The sequence below is a fragment of the Elephas maximus genome, chromosome 10 (assembly GCF_024166365.1).
Source record: "Elephas maximus indicus isolate mEleMax1 chromosome 10, mEleMax1 primary haplotype, whole genome shotgun sequence".
Lineage (NCBI taxonomy): Eukaryota > Metazoa > Chordata > Mammalia > Proboscidea > Elephantidae > Elephas > Elephas maximus.
The window spans coordinates 110915129-110936867 of NC_064828.1; the positions used below are offsets into that span (position 1 = coordinate 110915129).

General features: G+C 55.5%; 2 protein-coding genes across 13 annotated transcripts in view; one reads left to right on the top strand and one right to left on the bottom strand.

Annotated features, from left to right (window-relative positions):
- The window catches only part of MOK (MOK protein kinase), a 61905-nt gene extending 54282 nt beyond the window's left edge, over positions 1-7623 (top strand). For 2 of the 6 annotated variants that reach the window (XM_049899664.1, XM_049899665.1), the window contains exons 9-12: positions 1735-1836; positions 2428-2601; positions 3745-3859; positions 6476-7571. In XM_049899664.1, the coding sequence (XP_049755621.1) occupies positions 1735-1836; positions 2428-2601; positions 3745-3859; positions 6476-6784 (700 nt within the window). In that variant the 3' untranslated portion in view covers positions 6785-7571. Of the gene's footprint in view, positions 1-1734; positions 1837-2427; positions 2602-3744; positions 3860-6475 lie in introns of all 6 variants that reach the window. The other 4 variants (XM_049899667.1, XM_049899663.1, XM_049899666.1 and 1 more) reach the window with 4 other exon arrangements.
- WDR20 (WD repeat domain 20) overlaps positions 1-21739 on the bottom strand; it is a 129901-nt gene that overhangs the window by 28329 nt on the left and 79833 nt on the right. For 3 of the 7 annotated variants that reach the window (XM_049899649.1, XM_049899647.1, XM_049899648.1), the window contains 2 exons: positions 20066-21325; positions 7818-15901 (listed from right to left, as the gene is read on the bottom strand). In XM_049899649.1, the coding sequence (XP_049755606.1) occupies positions 15458-15901; positions 20066-21325 (1704 nt within the window). In that variant the 3' untranslated portion in view covers positions 7818-15457. Of the gene's footprint in view, positions 1-7817; positions 15902-17944; positions 21326-21739 lie in introns of those variants that run through there. The other 4 variants (XR_007519072.1, XR_007519071.1, XM_049899650.1 and 1 more) reach the window with 2 other exon arrangements.

Below are 21739 nucleotides of genomic sequence, written 5' to 3' on the forward strand. Positions count from 1 at the left end.
TGCTTGGCTGGTTGCTACAAGTCAGAATAGACTCAACAGCAACGGGTTTGGTTTGGTTTTGGTTACGCAGGAGACCTGGGTTCATTCCCAGCCAGTGCACCTCATATGGAGCTACCGTCGTCTGTTGGTGGGGGTTTGCGCGTTACTATGATGCTGAACAGGCTTCAGCCGAGCGTCCGGACTAAGACGAACTAGGAAGAAAGGCCTGGGGATGTACTTCTGAAGCTCAGCCGATGAAAACCCTGTGGATCACAATGATCTGACCCTGTTGTGCATGGGGTCGCCATGAGTGGGGAGCCTGCTTGACAGCATCTAACAACAACAATATTGATTAAAAATCCTATGTTGATAAAAAGACACTTAGCTGTGTCTCTGGGTTCAGAAAATCTTCCATCCTAACAACAGTTCGATCCACCCAGCGGTTCACATGTCGGCGGGCACCGCTACCTGCAGGGCGCATGTGTCCGCGATGGAGGGACCTCATAGCCCGCTGGCTCTAAAGGAGAGCCCGGTCCTCTCAGGTGCCACCACAGATTCAGGGCTACTTTGTAGGCTAGGCCAGAAGCAGAATAAAGTCTAATAATAAATCAAACACGGACTCTTCCTGAGACTATGCTCGTTATTAAAGTGACAACTGGCTACAGTATTCAGAAATGTTTAATTATTTTAAATTGCTTAATTGAGAGAGCAAGTCTTTGCAGTTCATTGTCAGCACAGAAAGTGTGTTAGAAAACAATGTAAAGGTTTTCCTCTTGGTTGGAGTCCTGAAGAGAAAACAAGTGCCCATGCCAGCTAGGCCCAAGCACACACGCCACAGCCGGCGCTTGGGGCTGGCTGCGCTTTCTCTGCTTGGAAGGATTGGCGTGGAACCTGCCCTGGCACCTGTCAGCGTTGTGAATGTGGCTGTCATGAGATATGGACGCTGTCCTGGAGGTGGTGGCTGTGTGCCGGCCTCCAGACTGGGCAGCTGAGGGGACCGCATGAGGACGTTTCCGAAGCTCTCAGGAGCAGGGGATGTGAAATACACAGTCGGATGGACACTCAGTATGCCGAGAGCTGTCCTGCCGCAGACCATAGGGAGAGGTGTCCCGGGGGACAGACCTGGAGCAGCAAGAACAAGGCATGTTCACGACATGGCAGCTGTGGGGTTGGAGAAAGAAGCCGACCCAGGGGAATTCTGTTTTGTGTCCGGGGCTGGGGAACATGGGCAAAGCCAAGGTGGGGCGGCCGCTTCTCTGGGAGGGTGAGAGGAGGATGGGAGGCAGGGCTGAATGGGGGAGTCAGGAGGGGCACACCAGGGCTGGCCTCAGCAGAACTGTGATGTTGGCACCGTCAGGCCTCTGTGTTCTCAGCCCCCGAGCAGCTCTCTGGCGATGCCGGCCAGCTCCCTCAGAGGTGGGCAGAGGAGGGGCTGGGCTGGAGGGCCATCCTCTTAGGATACTGCTTCTCAAGTGGGTGAGCCCCCACCTTGGCTGTGGCTGAGCAGTGATGTGCAGGATGGCACTGGGGTGGGGGGTGGGCAGTGCATGTGACCTCGAGACACCAAGAGCGCGTGGCTGTGGGTGGCTGAGAGGAAGCCTGTGAGGGGTGTGAGGGCTGTCTGGGGCTGAGGTGGGTGCTGCAGCCTTGTCGGGGCTCTACCGTCAGGGCCCAAGGCTGAGAGTGGGCAGCCCCGCAGGGTGGGTTGGAGAGCCTCGTGGCCCTGCCCACCATGTGCCTATCCTTACCCTCCAGTCTGGAGCCTCTCTTTCCTGGAGCCAATGAGCTGGACCAAATCTCCAAGATCCATGATATTATCGGCACGCCTGCTCAGAAGACACTCACCAAGTTCAAACAGTAAGTATGGAGTTGCGTCCACGGCCGTGTCAGGAGCTGACCTGGGCCCCCACAGCCTCCCCAGGACCTGGCTGCCCCTGGCTGGCACCCTGGGGATCTGCAGATGCAGGCTTTTCTGGGGTCTCAGGCTCTGGAGGGCTGGGAGTCACTTTGTCCCTGGACAGTTACACAGTCCTCAGCAGCCCCACTGGGATGGGCTCGTGCAGCTGACCCAGTTGTGCTGGCCGCCCCGAGGCTGCTGCATACTCGGGGCTGGAGTGTGATCCAAGGTGAAGCTGAGCCCACAGGCCACAGGCCAGGGCTAGGGGTGGGCCACAACGGCCACCTCCTAATTCTGGGAAGGTGGGCGGGGGGACTGTTTCGGAGTCTTTTTAACTTTTATTTCACTCTTTTCACATGGAAATGTGACAGTAGTCTTTTCTAGGACAGGTGGTTCTCTTACCTTTGTAGCACAACGGATCTCAGTCTCCCTTTACAAACACACACCATCACCTGTCACCTCCATCAGGGCCCCTTAGAGATGTGAGGAGCGACCTCCAAGTGCTCCAGATAATGGCATGATTGTTTATTGTCATTGGGCTTTTAATACAGGTCGAGAGCTATGAGTTTTGATTTTCCTTTTAAAAAGGGATCAGGGATCTCTCTACTGACAACCCATCTGTCCCCGCAATGCCACTCGCTCCTGTGCGCCATGGTGGCCTATGACCCCGATGAGAGGATCAGTGCCCACCAGGCGCTGCAGCACCCCTACTTCCAGGAGCAGAGGTAGACGGGCTGCGAGGGGATGGGCCGCAGTGGGGACAGGCTGTGGTGGGGACGGGCCCACGGTGGGGATGAGCCACAACAGGGACAGGCCGCGATGGGGTTAGGCCATGCTGGGGATGAGCTGCAGTGGGGACAGGCTGTGACAGGGATGGGCCGTGGTGGGGACGGGTCCGTGATAGGGACAGGCCGAGGTGGGGACGGGCCTGTGGTGGGGACAAGCCTCGGGGGGGATGAGCTATGACGGGGACAGGCCACGACAGGGTCAGGCCATGCTGGGGACGAGCTGCAACAGGGACAGGCTGGGACAGGGACAGGCCATGGTGGGGATGGGCCTGTGGTGGGGACCCGTGGGGACAGGTCGCAGTGGGGAGGGGCTGGAGTGAGGATGGGCCCGCGGTGGGTATGGGCCGCGATGGGGACAGGCCAAGGTGGGGATGGGGCCATAGTGGGGACAGACCATGACGGGGACAGGCTGGGATAGGGATGGGCCACAGCGGGGAAGGGCCTGTGGTGGGGATGCGTGGGGACAGGCTGCAGTGGGGATGGGCCCGCAGTAGGTATGGGCTATGATGGTGACGGGCCACAGTGGGGATGGGCCCATGGGGGGGACAGGCCGCGGTGGGGGCGGGCCTGTGGGGGTGTCATGGCCAGGTGTGCACCCAGCACCTCGCTGCGCTCAGGCCATCTCTGCACACGTGCTGTGCTGCTCCATGTGGGAGGGCCGAGGGCTCTGGGATGCAGCCAACGCCTAGGCCCCAGTGGCTGAGACGAGAGGGAAGGGGAGAGGGCAGCGCCCCCAGAGAGGACACATCAGCCCTCCACGATGTGGACGTGAGAGGCGCTGCCCTGAGGCTGTCCTATCCCACACCTCCCTGCACCCTGTGTGGGACCGGGGAAGGACAGGCTGCTAGGTGGGCTGCGCAGTTGGGGATGGAGGGCACCAGCCCACACCCCTGTGCACACCGCTTCACCGAGGCTGTGTCCCAGCCTGAGACTGGTGGTTTCTGGTGAGGAGAAAAGAACCTGCCCTCAGCTGTTCACAGCAGAAGAGGAGGCAGCGGGATGCACATGGGGACGGTGGGGACGGGGCAGCAGCAGCGTGGCAGCGGGTCTCAGGGAGCCTTCCCCTCCCCCACCCACCAGGGCAGCTGAGAAGCAGGCATCGGCCAACTACAGACACACTCACCTCCCGGATCACCTTGCTGCCCCAGGGCCCGCTGGCAACAACTGGCACATGGCCAAGGAGGGCCAGAAGCAGGTACTGAGTCTTGGAAGTGGACCAGCCTGGCTCAGTGGGCCGCCACCCACAGGCCAGTGTCTGTGAGGAGGGTACTGCCTAGGAGAGCTGCGGCAGGCCCCCACCCTGTGATCCTGGGTACAGGCCGTGAGAACACCAGGGCCCTGGGCAATGTGGCTCAGCCCTCTCAGCCCCATGATCTGAGAACTGATGACAAGCAGCCCCCGTGAGCAGGCCCAGAAGAGGGGTGCTGGCCCTTCAGTGCAGGAGGAGCCCCTCGTGAGTTTCTGTGTCTCCCTCAGTAGTGACCATGCACAGTGACAGGGAGGGTCGGGGGTTATGGGGACACTCCAAGTGCATAACAGACGCCGCCTCAGATCCTGGCCAACCCTGGCTGCCTGCATGACCCAGCTAGTGGTGGCATGTCACCAAGTCCCACGCTATCTCCCCTTGGACCCCAGCTCCTGGGCATAGCAGTCTCCGGGGAGCCTCCATCCCATCCAGATTGTTTTGCAAGTGTCTTGGTTTAGGAATCGTGCCTTCATCGTGTAATACGTTCACCTTGCTGTCACTGTTGGTCTTAGCACTGTGCTGCCTGTGGCTTTAGGGACCTGGGGCTGGTACCCCACTGTCTGCCTCCTGCGCCGGCCATCATGCTTTTTTCAATCACCTGTACACTCCTTCATCCTCCCCAACGTTCACTGAGGGCTGGCTTCATGCTGGGAGCCGAGGACCCAGCTCTGTCCCCAGCCCAGGCTGCTTTCCAGAACTCTAAGGCCTTGGTCCCACCACCTACATGACAACTCCACTTGGAGGCTGAAAGGCAAACTTCCTCATACCCCATCCCCCATTTTCCCCAGTGGTCTTCTCTCCAGGGGTGGGGGTGTCTCTTACCCCACCAGCTACGCTGTCGCTGTCGGTAAGGCCTGTGGCTCTACCTGCGCATTGGGCCTCCCCCCTCCTTCCCTCCTGTCTAACTCCTTAATCTGGCCCTGGTCACACCTCCTAACTGGTGTCTCCAAGTCCCAGGTTCTGCCTCCAGCTCCACCCCTGGATTCTGCTCTCAGCACACCAGTCAGAGGACCCTGTTCAAACACTGTTGAATGGAATCACTCCTTGCTGGCAGCCCACCCAGGGCTCCCCACCTTCCGTTAGCTCAGGGGTTGGTCAGCAGGAGTTCTCTATTAAGGAGCAGACAGCAAATATTCTAGGCTTCGAGGGCCAGACACTCTGTGTCGCGGCTACTCTTGGCTGTAGCACAAAGGCAGCTGTCAACAATACATAAATGAATGGGGGCTGTGTGCCAATAAAACTTTATTTGTGAACACTGAAACGTGAATTTCATATCATTTTTACGTGTCACAAAATATTTTTTTCAACCTTTAAAAAAAAGTAAAAGCCATGCTCAGCTAACCAGACATACAATATCAGGCAGTGGTTGGACTTGGCTGGAGTTGGTGCAGGAAGTGGCTGGGGTTCAGAGCCTCACCTGGATTCAGCCCCAGGGACAGAGTGGCAGCCCCATGGGAGGGCACAGGCCCAGCACAGGATGGACTCTGTGGGCGGATACACCTGTGCCTGGCCCATCTCCAGGGGCCGTCGCCGGGGACTCTGGTGAGCAGCCCTCATGCTGTGTGCTTTTTGGTTGTGTGTGTGGTGGAGGCACTTCATGGTCAAACTTCAGGGACATTTTAATGGCAGATGCAGTGCCCAGAGCCTCTGTTGTTTGATTGCCGTGAAGGGGAAGCCACTGTAGAGTCAAATGACCTTTGTTTTTTTCATTTTTTATTTTTATTGTGCTTTAAGTGAAAGTTTACAAATCAAGTCAGTCTCTCACATATAAACTTATTTACACCTTACTACATATTCCCATTTACTCTCCCCCTAATGAGTCAGCCCGCTCCCTCCTTCCAATCTCTCCTTTTGTGACCATTTTGCCAGTTTCTAACCCCCTCTACCCTCCCATCTCCCCTCCAGGCAGGAGATGCCAACATAGTCTCAAGTGTCCACATGGTGCAAGTAGCTCACTCCTCACCAGCATCTTTCTCCAACCCATTGTCCAGTCTAATCCATGTCTGAAGAGTTGGCTCCGAGAATGGTTCCTGTCCTGGGCCAACAGAAGGTTTGGGGACCCTGACTGCCAGGGTCCTAGTCTCAATCAGACCATTAAGTCTGGTCTTTTTAATGAGAATTTGGGGTCTGCATCCTACTGTTGTCCTGCTCCCTCCTTCTCTGTTGTGTTCCTTGTCAGGGCAGTCATCGGTTGTAGCCAGGCACCATCTAGTTCTTCTGGTCTCAGGATGGTATAGTCTCTGGTTTATGTGGCCCTTTCTGTCTCTTGGGCTCATAATTACCTTGTGAGCTTGGTGTTCTTCGTTCTCCTTTGATCCAGGTGGGTTGAGACTCATTGATGCATCTTAGATGGCCGCTTGCTAGCGTTTAAGACCCCAGACGCCACACTTCAAAGTGGGATGCAGAATGTTTTCTTAATAGATTTTATTTCGCCAGTTGACTTAAGATGTCCCCTGAAGCCATAGTTCCCAAACCCCTGCCACTGCTACCCTGGCCTTCAAAGCATTCAGTTTATTCAGGAAACTTCTTTGCTTTTGGTTTAGATGACCTTTGTTTTGTTTTAAGAAACAGTCCCTAAGGCAAGAGGAGGAGCACCCCCAGAGGCAAGGCGCCGCCTACCTCATGGAGCTGCCCAAGCTCAAGCTCCCGAGTGTCACGAAGCTGTCCTCCTACTCCAGCCCGTCGCTGCCGTCCGTCTTTGCCCGTGGAACCCACGGGAAGGTGCCAGTGCTGCAGCCGCTTAAGTGTGGTGGTGCCAGCAAGAAGGTACCGCTGCTCATCGGCCCTCTAGGCTCCGGGCCTGCCTGCCCTCGGCCTTGGCTGAGCGTCTGTAATTTCTCTTTGACAGACAGAGACGCAGGACATGAAGCCTAACCTGAAGCAGTACCGTCTGCCCACGATAGAGAGGCGAGGGGGAGGATGCTGAGCATGCCCTCCCGCTTCTCAGAGAGCGAACGAACGAAACCGGACACTTCGGGCAGAGAGCCATCGGCTCTGCTTCTGAGAGAGATGCGGGCAGAGGCCAGGCCTCCTCCCTGCCAGCCTGGAGGCCCAGCAGACACTCGGCCAGCCAGCCCTGAGCGAGTCTGTGCCGTGTCCTGCATCCCAAGAGCAGCGCCCTGCCTCTCCCGGCCTAATACACGTGTGAAACCACCCATCCCAGGGCTGTGCCTGTAACTTTTACATGAATCAAAACAGATGAGCCAGAACAGGTGGGCTTGGTTTAAACGTGGCACCGGGTCACGCCTTCAGCAGGTTCCTGGTAGTGTTGTAGTGAGCTGAAAGCACTTTCTCTCATGTCTGCAGATGGCGCCATTGCAGGCACCTGATGTTCATTAAAGCCTAAGCCACCATTAAGTACTTACTGTTCTCTGAGTTGAACACACATCCTTGCTACCCATTCCCTTCTCTCAGGCCTCTGCTCGTGTGTTAGCGGAACTGGCGGTGTTACTGGGAAGCCTCTGGTGCAGATCAGATTTGTCTCATTTGAACGCTCATTAAGGAATAAACACAGGCTTTTCCTTGGAGTTGTCTTTGCTCCACAGTTGGCCGGTGAGATGGAAGAGGTGGACGCCACTAGCGCAGCTGGGCCAGGCGTCACGTGGCAGCACCGGGCTCCTGCCTTTCCCCACGAGTATGGATCGTTTCCTGGCTGGCTGTGGGCTGCCTGAGCTTTGCTTCCTGAGTGCCCGCAGTCAGTTGGGCACCTCGTGCCCTGCAAAAACCCACTTCCCGTGAGGGTGGAGCGGGTGAGAGCAGGGTATGGCCAGGCAGTGGTGGAGGAAGCAGGCCCCGTCACGGCCCTTTTTGATTAGGAGGTAACCTAGTAATTGGGTGCTCCTTCTCATCTTCGCAAACTTCAAACTTTTTTTTTTAAAAAAAAGCAAATTTTCTCAGGTTAGTTTCTAGTCTCCTCGTTCTCTCCGTTGAGACAAACCTGTGCGTGACCTTGCACTTGTCTTCAGAGGCACCGCCTGACAGGTGGTTGAAACGCCAGGAGTGACAGGAAGACAGCGGCAGCCACGGAGGCCAGGCAGGGAACAGGAAAGCAGGCCTGGGGCTGGAGACGTGTCACCTGGGCCATGTGGGCTGAGGGGCCCAAGACAGGCCAGGTCCAAACTGCAAATGAGGGACTACGGTGACAATTGGAGCCGGTGCTCGTAGGCAGGGTGCGGGTGAGTGTCCTTTTAACCCCAGGACCATGGTGGGCCTCCAGGGGTGCATGAGGGGAAGGCACTGAGGGGAGTCAGGTGGTGCCTAAGATTACTTAGGCCCCAAATTTAATGTGATCACTTAGAGAAATGTGTTCAGAGTCTCACCACAAAAACATCGTCCAGGGCCCAGCTGTGACTTTATAAAGGAGAAGTGTCCTCCTCTCCGCAGCTGCTCGTTCTGTTGCAAGTCTAGGACCCTGCAGCCCACAGGGCGGTGTGGGCCTGGCTGAAGCTCCAGAGTTGTCAAGAGCTGGTTCCCACCAGATGAAACCCCACGTGACACTTCCTGAGCTATTCTGAGTCACCGCATAGCCAGCGAAGTCCTTCCATACCTACCTCAGCGACCACGTGAGGTCACAGGCTTTTCGTGACGAGAGATGACTCCTCCTTAGCTTTCAGGAAACAAGGGTGCACTGAACCCACAGCCTGTACCACACTCGAAATTGCCCACAACAGCACAGACATGGCGCACCAGGGCGCAAGGACAGGAGAACCTCCAATGAGGTATGTTCTTAACATTCCCTCTGAAACCTGTGACTGACAGAGGGCTCCGAGGAATGTAGCCAGGAAATAATTCCAAACATTTCGTTCCACAAAAGATTAAAACCCAAGCCAGTTAACAGATGATAAACGTGCGATAGTCAAGTTTTAATATTTTTTCGCGAATTAGAAATACTACTCTTAGTGATGAAAATTACCATTGAAGGAAGCATTTCCCCTGATCTCAGAATCACATCATAGAATACGGAGCCGACTGCTTTGAAAACAACAGTATTAAAATAAATGTTAGCAGATAAAAAGGGTGTCTCCTCGGTGGAGCCAGGAGTCCCCTGCACCCATATTCAAAGTCATCTGTCAGCATTAAACTATTTTAAGTGCAAACAATTTTTAAAAATCTTTGATTGCAGCATTTGTCTTCCTGAATGACATATTTAAATCAGAAAGAAATAACTTTATGAGTGTGTTTCAGGTTGTCTTCCAAACTCCTAAGGTGTAAAAAATCAGTGCAAAAACAGAGCGAAGGACTACTTACAACAGGACGGTAATGGGGGACTGCTTGTCGGAGAAACATTTTATTTTACACTATATGTGTGCACACGCGTGTGTGTATATATATATGATTTAATTACATTTTAGAGTAAAAAGCCAGAAAACCTCATGTCTTACTTTTTACTGCAGCCCCAAAAGAGTGATTTAAACATGGAAATGACGTCTTTGGGCAAGCAGATGAGTGCTCAGCCCACGGCCGCCCTGCGATTCCAGGTGTGCGCGGCGGGGCACTGGTCCGTGCAGGGCTCTGGGTCTGTCCTGGGTTCCGGGTCTGTGCAGGGCTCTGAGTCCGTCCTGGGTTCTGGGTCCGTCCTGGGTTCCAGGTCTGCATGGGGTTCCAGGCCTGTCCTGGGCCTCGGCTGGAGAGCAGCTCCGGCTCCATCCACCTCTCGTGGCGCCGGCGAGTTTGCAGAAGCAGTGGGGCCGCTACACTACAGTCCCACCTGGAGAACTGGCCTGGTTTTGGGATGACAACAAACCCTGCAAATAAAGCAGTTTACATCAATCCAGCAAAACTACGCGTGGGGGAAAGCCACATCACACATCCTTTTCCAGCAGTTTCTCAGGATCAAAATCAGGGTTTGGAAGCCAGTGTTTAAAAAATCCTGGCTTTCATTTACTTGACTCCTATCCAGATCACTCCATTCCCAGCTCATCGGAATCCCCTGAAGTCAGCCCCTGCTTGGGTGTGGGGCCGTCCAACGCTCGGGCCTCGGGAGGCTGTGTCCGGAGCATCGGCCCGCTGGGTGCAGACCCGGGCGGAGGGGTGTGTGGGCAACCTGAGTCATGTGGCTGTAGACATATACCTGGCCCCACAGCCAAGGGTCAGCCTCCAAAGACAGCACTTCCTGGGGGTTCTCGCTTCCTCCTGTCGGGGGTGTGGTAGCACCTATCTGGCTTTGCTCCTGGGTACAGGGCCCAGCAGCCTGAGGTGGGGGGCACGCAGGGGCAGGGGGCTCCAAAGCCCGGCCTGCAGGCCTGTCCGGCCGCCCGGCTGTGGCAGGACTTGGGAGGGGCTGTTGGAGCCAATCCTGGCTGGTCAGAGGAGGCAGCCGCTGTCCCTTCAGAGTGACTCTGGCTGCAAGGCTGGGGGAGGGGCAGGGGCGCTTGGCACGGACACACCCGAGGTCTTCACCTGGACCCAGCAGAGTGCTCGTATTTCTCTGCACTCGCCCCTGGCGTGGCATTGTCACACCAGAGTTTGGCATTCTTTATTAAGAGTGACTTGAAGGTTACAATAGTGCCAGCCTGAAGGGGCACACTCTCCACTGCACGAACACACAGGATCCTGAAGCTCTTCTGGAAGGCGCTTCAGCTGGTGAGTGTTGTTTAAGCGAACACTGCATTCTTCACACACTGCACTCGCAGCAGATACCAACAAGAGCGACATCTGACCACACCTGGCTGGGGGCGGCAGCAGATAGCTGCCTCACTCACAGTGGTCCTTCGTCTGCAGTTGGTATCTTACCAGGAATGGAAATCGATTTCTCCAGACGAGGTCAGGAAGCACATGGACAGCCGCTGCCCCTGCTCAGAGTCTGTGAGACCCGGGGGTCACTACTGAGAAGGCGCAGACTTCTAGCCCAAACCAACAGCAGGTTCCGCTGGCTGGCTGGAGATGGCAGCTCTGGCCTGCCCAGCCCTCAGAGGCACGCTCCTGTGAGCACAGTGCCACCTGGGCTTGGCGTGGAGGGCAGCCCGTGGTTCTTCTGCCTGAGTGAGGGAGCAGTGCATGATGGAAGGCCTGTGGCTGGAGGAGGAGGACGGTGGGGACAAAGCCGCCTGACAGCCTCTCCCTGACAGGCTCTGCAGGGTGAAGACCAGCAAGTCTGGAGGGAAAGGCCTGCTTCCCAATCATGTGTTCCCCAGGAGGCTGGAGTGACTCGGAAGGAAGGAAGGGTCACGGCAGCAAATCCACAGCAGGAAGGTGACAAGGTGCCCCCCGGCTTCAGCCACTGCCTTTGTCCTGGTGCCCAGAAGGACTGGGTTCAAGAGATCTTAAAGGTCATGTGATCAGCCAGCCAGCCACCCTCAAGCCCATCCTTCCCTCGGATCCCGGCTCCTCGCTCACATAAAACGTCAACTGCTGAAGGTCAGGGAGTTGGGCCTTCTGCTTAGTGGGTTAGCCCAGAGAATGGGTCCCCATGCAGCCAGGCACATCTCTGCACCCAGCCCCCAGGGTTGACACCAAGGTGTCCCCACCCTTGGGTATAGCCTTGGTATCAGGAAGCAGCCTGGGGTGTCAGGCCCGCTGTTGGTGAACTACTATGAGAGGCCTGGGCGTTCAGCCCAAGGTGCCCTGGTGGCACCCGTGCTGGAGCAGAGGGGAGCGGAGCTGGCTGTCTAAGGGAGTCAGCAGAAAGGGGAGGCCCAAAGACCAGCAGGGTGCAGCCTGCAGCCCACGGGACCTGAGCCCGTTGCTGCAGAGACCGCGGGTGCAGAAGCCCACCTTGGGTCCCTGTGTCCTATGGTACCTGTGGGTGGGAGGTCCTTGGCAGTGGTTGGAGACACCAAGAGGAGGGCAGGGCAGCACCGAGGACGAACAGCACTCCGACAAGCAGGGCGCAAGCCCTCCCCCACGCCAAAGTCAGCCCCCAACTGTGCTCCTGGGTGAAAGGTCTGCATGCGCTTCTGGAGGTGCATGGACCCCTGTGATGGAGCCCCGTGAGGGTGTGTGTTCTATCACCTGATCACGCTTAGACTGAAGGCCAGGCTAAAAGAAGGTGACATCTTACATTGTTTTCTTTTGAGTGGTCATTTTCCTGAGATTTCAACTGTTCTTCAGGCCAAAGGGAACCCTCTCCAGGAAGTGAACAGATGTCGAGGTCCACGGTCCCCCGACTCAGTCCTGGGGGCCAGTTGGGCACACGGCTGGCCCTGGCTGAGGGAGTGTCGTTAGTGCTGGTGCTGCCCACTCCTTCCCCGGTGACCCTGTACCCTGCAGGTGACTTTCTCGGGGAGAAGGGAGCACAGGGCAGACCCCCAGTAGAGGAGAGTCCTTGGCGAGTGGGCACTCAAGTTCCCCGCTATCTTCAGCAACATGTAGGAACGGCTCCTCCGTCCACCAGAAAGCAGGCAGATGGTGACTAAGGGTCATGGGACCAGCCAGGCAAGAGCTGCCCAGCAGGGAATTGGGGTCCTAACAGGTCCTGTGGCCCCCAAAACCGAAAAAACCCAAACCCGTTGCCTTCGAGTCAATTCCGACTCATAGCAACCCTACAGGACAGGGCAGAACTGTCTCATAGCGTTTCCAAGGAGCGCCTGTGGATCTGAACTGCCGACCTTTGGTTAGCAGCCGCAGCACTTAACCACTACACCGCCAGGGTTTCCTGTGGCCCACAGAGGAGCCTATTCCGGGAACGGTGCTATTGCAGGAACCTGGCACAAAGCAAGCCAGGGGCTTGCCTTCTGATTCGTGCTGGAGATTTCATGTGAAAATGCGTTTAATAATAATTTACAGCACTAAGAGAATGAAACCTCACTTCCCAAGCTCATCCAGGAAGTCACATTTCAGTTTACAGACCACCACCACCACACAAGGGAGGGAATCTGTCCCTCCTGCCGCCCTGTGGAGGTGCGTAAGGTGTGGACTCTGAGGCGACAGTGGCCCTTGATGACGAGCAAAGGCTCTCGTTAGGGAAGGGCTTGCCCTGCGGTCCTAACTGATGGGTTCCTGGTTCTCAGAGGGAGGCGCAACTCTGGCCCCAGCTCCCTCTGACTGGCCTGTAAATGTCTGAGATCATCACAGAACCTCAGGGAAGAGTTCTGGATGACCAATGGTGTTCTCAAAGCCCTCTTCTGGTCATCTGACCCCATGCCACCCCACAAATGGGCCACGTAACAGGTTTCCTGCAGACAGGTCCACCTGCAGCTCTCTGGAATTGACCAGTAAAATGCAGAGCCTGCACTTGAGGCTCTTCAGCCACAAGGAGCACGGCCTGGGGGGCAGGGGCTTGGAGGCGCCACCCACAGGGGTCACCTGGGGCAGGCTAGTCTAGGAGGGGACGGTTGGCCCCTGCTCCACCAGCCGTTGGACAGCACCGGCCCAGAGCTCTGATCTGGCCGTCGGCATCCTCCCTAAGGGCCCTGTCTCCGGGCGCTGAGCCAAGTGCTCCACCGACATCGTCTGGTCTCCTGTGGAGACCACTAGCTGAGTAGCACTGCACAGTGAGGCCCTTCTAGGGGGCACAGAAACGATGACAAGTAGCATCAGGGTGGCTTCTCCCAAGCACATTGCCAGTACTGGATACGCTATCTTAACTGCTCAACCCAAGAATCGCATGACTTGCACCTCGCAACCCACTGTGTTAAACAACCCAAGGAAACCTTGACAGAGGGGCCACCGCTGAGTCTAAAGAATGTGAGGCCACAGGAGCCAAGGTTTTAGAAAGCGGAGGGCGCCCAGCCTGTCCCAGCACAGGGTGTGGAGAGGCAGGCCGTGCCTCCACACCCCAACTCACTTGTCCACGGTGGGGCCTGGGGCCTCGGCTCCAGAGGGCCAGCTCCATGTCCTTATGCCAGGCTTGACACTCCCCCCCCGCAACAAGCCATCCTGAAGGGGCACATTTCCCCCCAAGAGGCCACTCAACCTGGCATCTGGAGAAAAGCCACCCAGAGAAGACCACCATGCTCCCCTCAGACATCTGGGAAGACGACAAACAAGGCACAACCAGCTGAGGGCTCCCCGAGACCCAAATAAAGTGCCCACCCATGACTGTCAGGCCCTGCCCCGTGTGGCCGCCTGCCTGCCTCTGACACCCCTGGTGTGTGGAAGACAGGACTCCCTCCGCTGGGTCTCCCTGAGGACACTGGAGCTGCTCCTGGGGTAGCACCCCCGCCGGCCCCAGCCTAAAGAGAGCTGGCTTCAGAGGCCACCAATGCGGGGGTGGTCAACCTGTCCCTCTTTAAAGGAATATGCCCGGGCTTGGGCCTGACCACCCCTCCTGCACCCGCCACACGGGGGTAAGTGCTGTGTGTTTCTTCGTGGTCCAAGCTGGCTCATTTTAAAAGATCGAAATGTTATTAAAGAAAAAAAAAAAAAAACTATCAACCTGGAAACCTTTTGGGCCTAAGATCTACTCAATGCTTAGATGAAAAAGCACTGCACTTGTGGTGGGAGGTCCCAGCGACTGCCTCTGGGGCTGACTCTATCTGCACTGCTCTGGCCTCTCCAGGTAGGTGGCAGGAAGAGGGGACTCAGCACGGAGGCTCCGAGACCCCCACTCGGGCAGCACGGAGGCCCCGAGACCCCCACTTGGGCAGCAAAGAGGCTCTGTGGCCCCCACTCGGGCAACACAGAGGCCCTGAGGCCCCCACTCGGGCAGCATAGAGGTTCCACGGTCCCCCTCTGGCAGTAAGGGTGGGAAGACAGTAGGACCAAAGCTGCCCCCCTGGGGAAGACAGCCAGACTGTCCCAGAGGCCTTACTAGGCCAGGTGCCGGGCCCTGCATCCCAGGAAACAGCAGGGAAATCAAAGTTAACTGGGCCCGAGGACCCGACAGGAGATAAGTGTGTGGGCCCACACCCTCACCTGTCACCACTTGTGGTGGGCCTTGCGGGTTTGGCCCTGAATTCCTGCCTGAAGCCCTTGGGATTGGAGAAGGGAGGGGACAGCATCTCACAGCAGGACACCATCAGTGGGACTGTCCCCTGCCCTGCTCCTAGTGTCTGCACTGTCCCTGCTCACTGAGCAGCCCGGGCCCTTGTGCACAGGTCCCACTGGGCAGAACCCACACTGCCAGCAGGATGCAGCTAGCAGTCCTCCCAGGAACCGGCACTGACGAGGCACACAGCAACCAGGCCGCAGACACTCAGAAGACATGTCTCCTCTGACAACGTCTTGCCAAGAGAAACGGGATTGGTAAGCACACGTGGAAACGCCTGCAGCTACAGGTTCTGTCAACATTAACAAGGCCTTTCATTTTACAGCATTGAAAAGCTTTTCTTTTTTGGTTCACTGAGATTTTTTTTAAAGCTTAGATGTCAAAGTGTCTATTAAAAATTATCTACATTTGCAATTCATTCACACATTTTTATTTGATGTCAGTATACAGAGGACAGTCCCAAAATTCTTCATAACGTCAAGTGTTTAGTGAGTTTCTTTAGCTGTAACGGTGACAAGTGACCAGCTAAAAGAAAAGCTGTGAGGACAGAAACATGATTTTCTTAAAATTATAAAATAACAATACTGGTATCAAAGCTTCGGTGATTACTGTGACGCTTAAGACCGTAATTTACCAATATTCCATGTTAGGAAGGCTCTTCATGAAATTTATTCAAGTCGTCAAGACATTAGATGAGAATGTGGAGAAGGAAATACAGCTTTTGATTTCCAGGGAAGGTAAGTGTTCACACAGCTCTGTACAGCGTCGTCTAACATCACCACCTTTAACAAATGCGGGTATACAGAGATCATAAAAAATGCAGGGGGTTTTGTTTTTACACTTTTAAATCGAGACAGCAATTTAGTGGCCACACACGGTTCATGGAGCCCAAGCGGCGATGAGTGAGCAGCTGAGACCAGGGCGCCGTGTCCTCCCCAGGGGGCGTTTTCATCTGTCTTCACCTTGGGGTCTGAGTCGCGAAGGAACAGCTGAACACAGGTGCTTTCAAGTGGAGAGTGTGGACTTGGCTGCCCCTGCCCGCCAGGTGGCGCTCTTTCAGCCGCTTCAACCCCCAGGGGTGAGGGTGTGCCAGGACCAGGAAGGGCCTTGCCGATGGTCCCCTGCTGTGCCGACAAGGTGGAAGACATGTCAGCTTTCACCTTTGTAACCCACACCAACGGGCATTGACACCTCGGTTGTTTATTGGCCCACCACACGTGCTGGGAGGGGCACCCCAGATGGGCACACCCACCACAGCCCAACACACAAAGGCCAACTGTGCCCCCTGCACCAGGCTGAAAGGGGGCAGTGCAGTGTACGACGGGTGACCTTCCGCCATGCCCACATGTGCAGGGGCACCACATGTATGCCTGCAGCTTCCACTGGGAAGGTACAAAAACGCGGCGTGTGGGTCCCCACAGGACCCTGCTCCAGCCTCTTGGAGTCTTTGGCGCTCTCTTCCTCACACCCTCAGCTTGCTCAATAGAAAAGCGTTACCTCTTCTCCAGGTGAGAGGCTACGGAGACTACACACGGGCAGGGATCTGAGAAAACAGCTTCACCAATGTCTGCACAAATTTAGTAATTTACAATTTCTTCAAAATTCAAAATTGCCCCACGGGAAGTGGAGGGAGGCTGGCGGGCTATCTGCCAGCAGGACTTGGTATTAAGTCAAACAGCGAAAAAAAAAAAATTGAGTTCCAGGGGGATCTGTGTACATGTACAAAAACAGTGGCAAAGTTTCATCACATTTTATTTTCATAACTTCTGAATGTCTTAGGGATGACTGCTGTCATAGCTTCGTGTTTTCCACTCCCTCCATTTTTGTATTATAAAAAAAAAAAAATTAAGGCAGTATTTATTCTTAGTCCCAAGCCAAGGGCTCACAGGAGCGGACTTTCAGATTCCCCCCCTCCCCGCCCCATTTCAAAATGCTAGAAAGGTCGATCAGGACAAAAGACAAAATTAAGATTCTTTACCGCTACTTATTTAAATACACCCCCCGAGTTTCTTCCAGAGTTACTGATCACTTCTGAAGCACCTGTCTACCCCCCTTTTATACGGACTTCCACAAGAAGGCACGGTTTTCCCCAGGACCCTCCCCGCCTCTCAGAGGGGTTTCTCGCTCCCCGGGCCCTGAGGAAGAGCGAGGTCTCAGGGAAGTTGTCGGGGTGGGGGCGGCCAGTGTCCCGAAGCTGCCTCACCAAAGGCGCAGCAAGCCTGCCTTCTGAAAGGACTGGGAAGTCTAACAGAGCAAGCCAGAGGAGGGCATGTGAAAGTGTCGCCAGTGCTGGCTCGGTTTCCACGAGCGATGTCAGGCCTGGCACACGGGTGGGGAGCCCGACTGACTCCTATGTCACTCTGTGCCTCATTTTTTTCTGTCTGTGCTGGTCACCTGCACTTGCCAGTGAAGGGAGAGGCAGTGCTGACTGGGCACCACCCCCAACCTCCTCCTTGCCTGATCCCAGACCTTAGGCTGCTCATGATAATGCTGAGCTGAAGAACTTGGAAAAATCTCAATGAGGAAGTTCTAAGTTTGGTGACAAAGTACAAACATGCTCTCCCCGTTTCCTGTGGTGGCTGAGTGGAGGCAGCACGGCGCCGCACCTCACAAATCTGAGTTCGGGACCCCGCCACCCCCTCCCTTCCCTTCCCAGGTCTGCGGGAATTCGACTCAGAAGAACACTGGAGGGAGGGAGCCAGGAGGAGCCCCACTAGACCGTTCCCCAGTGCCCTTTGTCCTCAAGGTGCCGCAACCTTAGCTGTGGTCGTGGAGAACACAGTGGCGCGGTCTGTCCTCCTGGTGGGAGGGGGAGAGGTCTGTGGCTGTCAAAGGAAGGGCAGAGTCAGGGGCCGCAGGTGAGGCGCTGCCACGGAGCCTCGAGGGCGGCCATGCTGACCAGGGCGAGCCGGCACCCAGCCAGGGAAGTCAGGGACCGGGGAGGGGACGCAGCCCCAGGCAGACAGAGAAAAGGGAGAACAGAAATTGCGACTAAACCCCCAAACCCAAAGTGTTACCTTGGTTTTAACCTGGGGAGGGGGGTGGAGATACACACACAGGTTTCTGTTAAAAAGCACCCTTCAGAGCTTGTTTTTTTAAGGAAACAATACTCCCCGCCCCGCCCCCGCCCCCGCCATTCCCACTTGACCAACACCCCAGTGGATCACCTGCAGGGGTCCCCAGCCATCCTTCCTTCGCTCCTCCCCTGCACTGAGCATGTGGAAGTGGGGGGGAGGAGGGAGGACCGAGTCACTCAGGTGTCAGCCAGACGGGTAAGACCGCCTGAAGCCATCTTGCCAACAAGCAACACACTCTGCGGGGGAGGTCCCGGTACCTTCACCCTGAGCCCACTTACCTGTCGTCACCACGCACCACTCAGCCCTGCCGTCGCCGCCCCCCACCCGGCCCACACCAAGTCCAGGATTCTGAAACTGCACACTCGGTGCTTCAGAAGCACCTGAAACAGAACTTGTACAGCCACGGAGGTGCCTGAAATTGCACGTGGGACAGGGTGGCTCATCTACCCCGTCTTCAGTTCCCGTGAGGCCAGCTACCATTTCGGAACAAAGGGCCCTGCTGCTCAGGAAGCGAAGGCACCCCACCCCACAGGCAGCGGCTCAGCACTGGGTAAACACAGAGAGACGAATGCCCATGAAGGCGGCCAGGTGTTCACACGGGAGGATGCCCGCCGTCTGTCCCAGGGCCAGAGAGACCACGGCCACCGGGTGGGACGGTCATGGGTCTGTGGGTCTGTGCAGGACGCAGGCCTGGAAGAGCCTGGCCGGCCTCCTGTGAGGGCGGCAGGGTGAGCGCACAGTGTCCGCACGCAGCGGGGAGACAAGTCTCCAGGTTTTCAGTTTTCTGAATCACATTCACTACTCAAACCAGCATAAATTATCATTATCTCTATATTTAATTACAAAGGTGTGCAAAACAGAAAAACAAACCTAAATGCCCCAAATAAGTTAACAAATAAGATAATTACCCTCTTGACATAAAATATATAGCTCAGAGAACCATCTCATCCATATGAAAACCGGGATTTGAAGGGAGGTTCCGGGCGCAGCCGTAGGTACACGGGAGTCACAATCAACACTGCAGCATCACCCGGAGCGGGCGCGGGGTCCCGGCCACAGGCTGCGCCAGGTCCCGAGGGGGGAAGAGAGGCCCGGGGCGGGCGGGAGCCACTGAGTGAGGACGGAGCCCCGAGCCAGTGTCTCAGGAGGTGGCCTGGAGTCACGACGGCCACCCAGTCATAAGCAGAGGGGACCCTGCCCTGGGAATGCCTCCTCTGGGGGGACACAGGGCCCAGCAGGCCCACATTGGGGAGTGTGCTGAGGCCGGCGGGAGTACAACAGTCTCCTAAAAACCAAGCGAGGGGTCTGCTCAAAGCCTGAAGCCCTGCGCCTTTCTGACCAAAAAACAAAACACAAGAAAACCTCCTTTTCTCTTGTTGGAAAAAAACATAAGCAAAGCCCATCAGACAGAAAAGATCTCGGCTTCTGTGGCGAGAGGCTTCTGACCGCAGCTGCTGGCGTCCTCACCCGCAGCTGGCGCTCGCCACTCAGGCTCCGAGCAGCGTGGCTGCCTGAGCGCACAGACCCAGTCAGAATCTCAATCAAAGTGCTACAAACTGCTTCTTTGAAAAAAGATGTTTATTAAACAATTTTAATTGTCATAAAATGACTAAAATGGGTTTTAAAAATTAAGGCTCTTCTCTTTCTGTGGATTGCCAGAACAATGTAAAAATAATGTCAATCAACCCTGCTGGATGCTTCGCTCCTCGAGTTAAATTTCATAGATTCCTAAACAACGTATGACTCAGATAAAAAACGGGACGATGAACGGCACTGAACGGCCACCCGTACTGATCACCTCTGGTCAGGTGCACAACGGTCTAACTGGGTAGGTGAGCAGAAAGGGTCCAGGTAAAGCAGAAATTTTAATTTTAGCATTTTAAGTCCTTGTCTCTCCACACTGCCATGATTTTCCTAAATTGGAATACTCTAATACAGGAGCACTAATTGTGGGACTCTATATACTCCCAGGAGAATGGCTGGCTTGGCTGGCAATTAGTTTGATTATATTTTGTTTAAAACGCTCTACGGTGAATTATCAAATGATTCAGAATTACGTGGCATGCAGTATCCAAAGTTATGGCTCTGATGCATTTCGATTTACATCAAGAAAAGTGTCATTCCCATTCATCGTACACCCCGCCCGCCCGCAAGGGGAGATCGCTACCTAGTGGAGGTCTAGATTGCGCAGCATTAAGGATTAAAACTTACCCCTTTCCCAGGCCTTCCCCACGTGCAAATAAATCCCTCCTGACAAGCAGTGACTATACAGTCTTCCAGAAAGATTAACACAGTCAGCCTCTCGTGTGCTATCTTTTTACAAATCAGCGGCTCTAACAAGGGCACCTCCTCCATTCGAGGACACAGAGGCGTGCCCAGAGTCTTAGCGGGGTCCGTCTTGGTTTTGGTAACTAGGTTCAGTCTGTCGCTGCTCTTGCTAGAAACGTGTCCCACGCTATGGTTGCGTTTGTGGTCTTTGTCGTGGTGCCTTTCCTTCCGGTCATGCAGTGAGAGGGTGGCAAACTTGCTGACCCCAGAAGCAATGGCCCCGTCCATGACACTGCTTTTGCTGCCAGCATTGGAGACTGCTGAGTGGGGGAGGCTGTTGGACCGCGGGAGAGGAGGGGGCACGGAGTTCCCAGGTGTCGTGACGCTGTTCCCATTGCTGCCAGCAGGGGGACTCGTGGCGTTCATGACATTTGTGTGTGTCCTTGCTCTTGAGAGGGGCTGGTGGGGGAAAAGGATGTCTTCCGTCAGGTCCCATAAACAGAGCTGTGTGTCCTGGCCCACTGAGCCAAACCGATACGTCACGCTCACAGGGCGACTCTCTGTAGAGTTCCGTTTGGATAGCCTAGACTGTGTGCTATTTGCTCGGTCTCGGCCAAAATGAAGAAGGTCTTGGAAGTCCTCATCACTGCCACTAAACTCCATAGGGTCGCTTTCTTCTACGCTAGTGGTATAGGGGTCAAAAGCCACCACGCTGACCCAGGATTTGTGCCCGTGGCCTCTTGCAATTACACGGCAGTCTACAAAAGACCAGACCGTCACCAGGTCATCCTCCCCGCCCGTCACTATGTACTTGCCGTCTGGGCTCCAGCACACACACAGCAGGCCCCCAAAGTAGCTCTTCATGGTGCCATGCAGCTCCACTGAGTCAAAGTTAAACACCCGCAGAAATCCGTCCTGGCTCACGCATGCCAAGAACTTGCCGTCTGGGGAGAAGGCGAACTCGTTGAGGGCCCCCTCGCCCACTGTCCACTTGAGGAGAGGGTTCCGCGTGGACTTGCTCTTGCACGTATGCACAGCAAAGCTCTCCCCTTGCTTCAGGAGCTGGTAGTGGGGGGCTGTGGTGCCACAAGTGTGCTCCACATTATACAAGTACATACTCCCACTCGAGTGAGCTACTAGGAAAAGGCTTTCTGAGCCGGGCACCCACTTGACACAGGTTACTCGTGACTTGTCTATTAGTCTCTGTGAAGACAAAGGAGAACAAGTTATCACAATTGAGAAGTTGTAAAGTTCTACTTTTCCAGCAAGAAAACAGGTCTGCTTCTTGGTGAGAAGGGAAGGGTCGTCCTCCGGGCACTCCACACTTTATCCTGTGGTCAGCCACACCAGCGAAGAGCATTTTGGCCTTGCTTACTTTCTTTTTTTTTTTACTTTCTAGAACTGCACTTGGGTGTCAGGCCACTTCGCTGAGGGAGGACTTGCTGAGAGCCTGCTATGTGCCAGGCACTGCACCAGCTGCTGGGATACTTTACAGTGGGAACGTCTGTGTGTGGGTCTCACTGCACTGCACATGGGGTCCCCTAGAGGACTCACGCACAGCTACGCCTCACAGCTCCTCTGTCTGTGTGCTGGGTGCGCTCTCTCTGCCTCTCTTGG